The sequence below is a fragment of the Nyctibius grandis genome, unplaced genomic scaffold, assembly GCF_013368605.1.
Source record: "Nyctibius grandis isolate bNycGra1 unplaced genomic scaffold, bNycGra1.pri scaffold_144_arrow_ctg1, whole genome shotgun sequence".
NCBI lineage: Eukaryota > Metazoa > Chordata > Aves > Nyctibiiformes > Nyctibiidae > Nyctibius > Nyctibius grandis.
In genome coordinates, this window is record NW_027167517.1 from 19,931 (window position 1) to 25,791 (window position 5,861).

Below are 5,861 nucleotides of genomic sequence, written 5' to 3' on the forward strand. Positions count from 1 at the left end.
TGTCATGTGAACTTGGCCTTCCCTGCAGCCTGACCACCAAAGAGGAGGAACACTCAAGCGTCTGACTGTGTGCCCCTCTCCTGTCTCCCTTGGGAGGGGTAATTTGACATGTTCTCCTCATCTCCCTGCTGCCCTTGTTCTTGCTGTTACACTCACTGGTGTGTGTGGGGGGTGAGGTTTCAAGTGCAGCTGAGGCACCACTGCTGCGTGTACTGTCATGTACAGATGTCCATGGAGGAAAAGCATCCAGCTCCCACCCTGCTGATCTCTGGGGCTCTGGGTGCTGCAGTGTGTGGCTGGCAGTGATCTCACCCTGCTTTCAACATGTAACAAATCTAGGACAGTTGAGTCTTTCCTTGGGAGGTCCTGCTGGGCTGCAGGCTGCCCTCCAGTAGGGCAAAGCTCTCCCATGGCACCTCTGTGTTATGCAGGAGCCCTGTGGAGAAGACATCTCAGTGCTAAGGCCATGGGAATGGTGCTGGGCAGCTGCATGCAGGAAGCTGTAATGAGACCTCTGATTGCCTGGTTGGGAGGACAGAGATGAGGTCCTCCTCAGGTACAATGAGATGGAGTGAGGGATTTGGAGATCTGCACTTGGAAACTGGATTCCTCTGCTCTCAGCATTGTCCTGTTTCTTTTGTGGGGAACATACGAGTGTAATTGTCCTCCAGTCGACAGAGGTGCCAGCACAGCGCAGCTGAGACCAGGGCTGATGGACAGACCTGCTGTCCTAACTCTGTACTCAGGGAGAGTTCCTTTGCCTCTCAGAACCCACATTATTTCACTTGGAATGCAGCAGAAATGCCTGCATTAAAAACACCCCCCTAGGTGTGGTGGGGCAACTAGAACAGAAAACACAAAAATCCCCATAGGTCTGTTCTGCAGTCGGGTGAATAGGGAGCAGCAGTGTTGAAAAGCTTTCTGATATCATGAGCAGATTTAATCTGAGATCATCTTATGTTCCTATTTACCAATTTCTATAGGGCAGGACTGACTCCTCCAGATCCCACAGCAGAGCCTTCCACTCCCTAGGGCACCCTCAGCCAGCAGCAGCCGGAGCTCACTGAAGGTCTTCCTGAGAAGTGAAAGGTGGTTTGAAGGGGTTCAGTAAGAAATTGAATAGATATTTCTCAGAGACATCTACTTTAACTTTTCACTTCCTTTACCTCCTTGAATAGGTCCCCATTCCCAGAGGGACCAAATGTCCAACAGCAGCTCCATCACCCAGTTCCTCCTCCTGGCATTCGCAGACACACGGGAGCTGCAGCTCTTGCACTTCTGCCTCTTCCTGGGCATCTACCTGGCTGCCCTCCTGGGCAATGGCCTCATCATCACTGCCATAGCCTGCGACCACCGCCTCCACACCCCCATGTACTTCTTCCTCCTCAACCTCTCCCTCCTCGACCTGGGCTCCATTTCCACCACTCTCCCCAAAGCCATGGCCAATTCGCTTTGGGACACCAGGGCCATTCTGTACTCTGGATGTGCTGTCCAGCTCTTTCTGTGTGTCTTTTTGATTGCAGCAGAATTGTATCTTCTCACCGTCATGGCCTATGACCGTTACGTTGCCATCTGCAAACCCCTGCACTACGGGACCCTGATGGGCAGCAGAGCTTGTGTCCACATGGCAGCAGCTGCCTGGGCCAGTGGGTTCCTCACTGCTGTGCTGCACACGGCCAATACATTTTCACTACCCCTCTGCCAAGGCAATGCCCTGGACCAGTTCTTCTGTGAAATCCCCCACATCCTCAAGCTCTCCTGCTCAGATACCTACCTCAGGGAAGTTGGGCTTCTTGTGGTTGGTGTCTGTTTAGATTCAGGGTGTTTCATTTTCATCATACTGTCCTATGTGCAGATCTTGAGGGCCGTGCTGAGGATCCCCTCTCAGCAGGGACGGCACAAAGCCTTTTCCACATGCCTCTCTCACCTGACCGTGGTCTCCCTGTTTATCAGCACTGGCACGTTTACCTACCTGAAGCCCCTCTCCATCTCATCCCCATCCTTGGATCTGGTGGTGTCAGTTCTGTACTCAGTGGTGCCTCCAGCAGTGAATCCCCTCATCTACAGCATGAGGAACCAGGACCTCAAGAAGTCCATCAGGAAAGTTATTTCAGGGATGGATCTCAATACTGGTAAAATTTCCATCACCCTTCAGAAGTGAATCCCATGCTGCCCCATTGCAGGCCTGTCCTTTATTTGTTATTTATGATTTTTTAATCGTTATCTGTATTGTTATTAGTTTTTCTTATTTTTCTACATAAATGTTTGAATCCATCTTCCTTCTAGTGAGGAATGAACTTGCTCTGTCTGACCTGGAGCTGATATAAAAGTGTGTCTTTCACAGGGACTGAGCTGACACTCTCATAGCATCTCTCAAATAAAATGGGATCACTCCAGTGCACTCACTGACATTTGGGCTCTTCTGCCAAAGCTGATGTCAACAACAGGCCCAAGGAATTTCACTCAAAAAGGACCTGTTTCCCCTTCAAATTGGAAGGGAAAAGCTCATGGTTCCGCGTTGGTAGCTGTTAGAGACCAAGGCTTGGATTTTGGACCCACCCAGTGTTGTGTGGTGAATGTGGAGATGTTGAATGGTCAGTGAGGTACATACCCAGGGCTTTCTCAGATATGCCAGTGCAGAAGAAATTCTCCAGGAAGGTAATCTAGAGCTTCCTGGAGAGCCTCGATGTTCTACAGGAACAATGTGTGCCTGGGGTAAACAGTAAGTGAAGCTCCACTAAGTGAGAGATCACCCAAGGTGGCATCACCGAAATGGAAAATGCGAAATACTGGTATCTGCAACGAAAGAAAGGTGGACATACCTGGCCATAAACAGACAATCTCCAACAGGGAACAGCACCTCTGAAGGCACCACACCAATAACAGAATACACACAACCATGGACAACATAACTGTCCTCATGCTATTCCCTTCTCAGGCTGATCTGGGGTGAAGGCCATGAGTGGTCTGGTCATCCTCTGCAGCATTTACCCATGGGCACACACACACACAGTTCCTCCAGTGTGGGCCTGAGTTTTGGGTGTGCTCAGGTGCCCTACCCAGTCTTGGAGCCATTACTCACTTGGCAACTTCAGCCTGGGGTCTCTCCACATCCTCATGTCCTCCTCTTCCAGCCACCTGGAGGTGGCCATCAAAACATGTACGTACATTCAGACACCGCCCCCCCCACCCCCATACACACCCACACTCACACACAAATGAGCACGTTCGCATAGCAAATAGCCAGGAGCAGAGGATAAGAAGAAGGCAGGACACACCATGGTGATCAGGCACAGGGTTTGCACAGATCAGCACTGAGCAGCCCCTTCCCAGCTGCAGCAGCCCCCTTGCATCCCTCCCCATCCACAGGCTTCTTCCTCCCAGTTCACCTTGATCCTTCCCTTTCTGTGCCCCAGGCCCCTCCCCAGTTACCAACTGTCACCAATTACTTTTTCCCCAATGGTCTCAGCTTTGTTCCATTTGTACCATCATTTGGTAATTGGGACACCATTGCCTGGGTCATCTGGGCCTGAAATGGCATCACTGATGTGTTCCCCTGGCACTGCTGGCCTTGCAAGACTTGACTACCCAGAAGCTCCCCAGTGCTCCCCTCCAGTTCCCCATGCAGTTTGGCCTCTGCTCATGTTTCTGCTCTTCAGTCATTTGTGGGATCCATCTGGGACACATGGTGCTGCCTGCACTTCTAGTCCCTTCTCACACAGATCTCTGTCACATGCCGCAGTTTCTCATGCCATGTCCCATATGTTCCCATCTGATGTGCAGGTGTCTTCACCTCAGGGCAGGGCCTGACCAGGGCTCACTCATCTGCCTGCATCCTTCACATCTAGTGCTTCTGAGGACCTCATGATTTCACTGCTGTCATGAGGTGACCTCCCAGCAACAGCCCAACCACGCTGGTTTTACCCACCTCTGCCTCCCTGAGCAGTCATCTGTGTCATGTTGGGGTTTGTGATGTGCTTGATGATGTCACAGTACCTGCCTGCCTGCTGCAATTCAGTCAGGTTGCCAAACAAGTGACCTCAAAATCAACCTCCCAGCTACAATGCCTCTCCTGGCAGCTCTCTCTTCCTACAGCAGAAGTAACCTCCAAGCCAACCTCCCACCGCACTTACACGCCTTTCCCTCCCCTCCCCAGCAATGTCATTTCTGCTGGTCAGGCAGAAGCAATGCTCCCCCAGAGGGACTGCGAGCCCTGGTGGGACAGCTGGAGTGATGGGAGGGCAGCCATGGCTGGCAAGGTCTCCTCAGGAAGACAGGCCGGCAGGTGAGGAGGTGGTGGTGAGCTCTGTGCAAAGGAGAGGCTGGTGTGCACAGAGACTTCCCTTGGAGGTAGGACCCCACAATCTGCTGGGAGGGCAGCAAGTCTGGGCACAAGCGAACCATGAGATTCCTGCAGGGTGTGTAAGACAGCATTTTGACACAGACAGTCCATGAGCTGACTAGGGCTGGTCTCTTACTGACAGACAAAGTGGATCTGGCTGGGGATGGGAAGGGTGAGGGCAGCCGTGGCTGCAATGACCAATGAGTTGTTGGAGAAGTAGGACAACTAGCACAATGACAGAGCAGGACTGCAGGAGAGCTGATTTCAGTTTGCTGAGGATCTTCTTGGACTGTCCTGGAGGACACAGTAGCTGTGAGTCCCTCCTAGATCTTCAGGGACAATGTCCTCAAAGCCCAGGAAGAAGCCAATCTGATGTGCAAGGCGTTGAGCAGGGCCTGGCAAGAGGTCAGCATGGATGAACAGGGACCCCCCCGACTTAGGAGGTCAAAACCGAGCAGGAAGTGCAGGGAAGGCTGGAGGGGGAACAAGCTGCCCAGGAGGCAGATAGACACCTGGCCTGTGGGCGCAGCGATGGAGCCAGCAAAGCCAAAGTTCAGCGGTGGCTGGGAATGGCCATGCATGAGGAGGGCACCCAGAAGGGCTCCTCTGAATGTGTTGTCAGCACAAGGAAGGGAGCTGAGGGAACCCTGGTCTGAATGGCCAGTGGAGCAGGGGATAGAGTGACAAAGACAGTATAAATACAGTAATTCAGAGAATCATAGAATCATAAAACCGTAGAACACTTGGGTTGGAAAGACCTTTAAAGCTCATCCCCCTGCAGTGAGCAAGGACATCTTCAACTCGATCAGGTTGTGCAGGGTGCCGTCCACCTGACCTTGGTGTTTCCAGGGATGGGGCATCTACCCCTTCTCTGGGCAACCTGTTCCATGTTTCACCATCCTCATCATAAAAAATGTCTTCCTTATATCTAGTCTAAATCTTTCCTCTTGCCCTTGTAGCTTTGCCAGTGGAGGTTCAGGTTGGACATTAGGAAGCATTTCTTCTCAGAAAGGGTCATTAGACATTGGAACGGGCTGCCCAGGGAGGTGGTGGAGTCACCTTCTCTGGATGTGTTTAAAAAAAGACTGGATATGGCACCTAGTGCCATGGTCTAGTTGACATGGTGGTGTCAGGGCAATGGTTGGACTCGATGATCCCAGAGGGCTCTTCCAACCTGGTTGATTCTGTGATACCCCAACAGGCCCTGCTAAAACGTTTGTGTCCATCTTTCTTATAGGCCCCCTTGTAAGTAGAAAGGCTTCAATGAGATCTCCCTGCAGCCTTCTCTTCTCTAGGCTGAATAACCTCATCTCACTCAGCCTTTCTTCATAAAACAGATGTTCCAGCCCTCTGATCATTTTTGTGGTCTTCTCTGGCCTCCCTCCAACAGCTTATGTCTCTCTTGCTGAGGACTCATGAGCTGGACGCAGTACTTCAAGTGGTGTCTCATGAGAGAGGAGCAGAGGGGCAGAATCACCTCCCTTGACCTGCTGACCACGCTTCTTTTGATGCATCCCAG

The 5,861-nt window shown here is 51.8% G+C and overlaps 1 protein-coding gene across 1 annotated transcript; it reads left to right on the forward strand.

The window, feature by feature from the left end:
• Window positions 1-1,132: 1,132 nt before the first annotated feature.
• Window positions 1,133-2,161, forward strand: LOC137677325 (olfactory receptor 14A16-like). Its single transcript, XM_068424621.1, has one exon. The coding sequence runs from the start codon at window positions 1,202-1,204 to the stop codon at window positions 2,159-2,161; it is 960 nt and encodes a 319-aa protein (XP_068280722.1). The 5' UTR covers window positions 1,133-1,201.
• The last annotated feature ends 3,700 nt before the right edge of the window (window positions 2,162-5,861 follow it).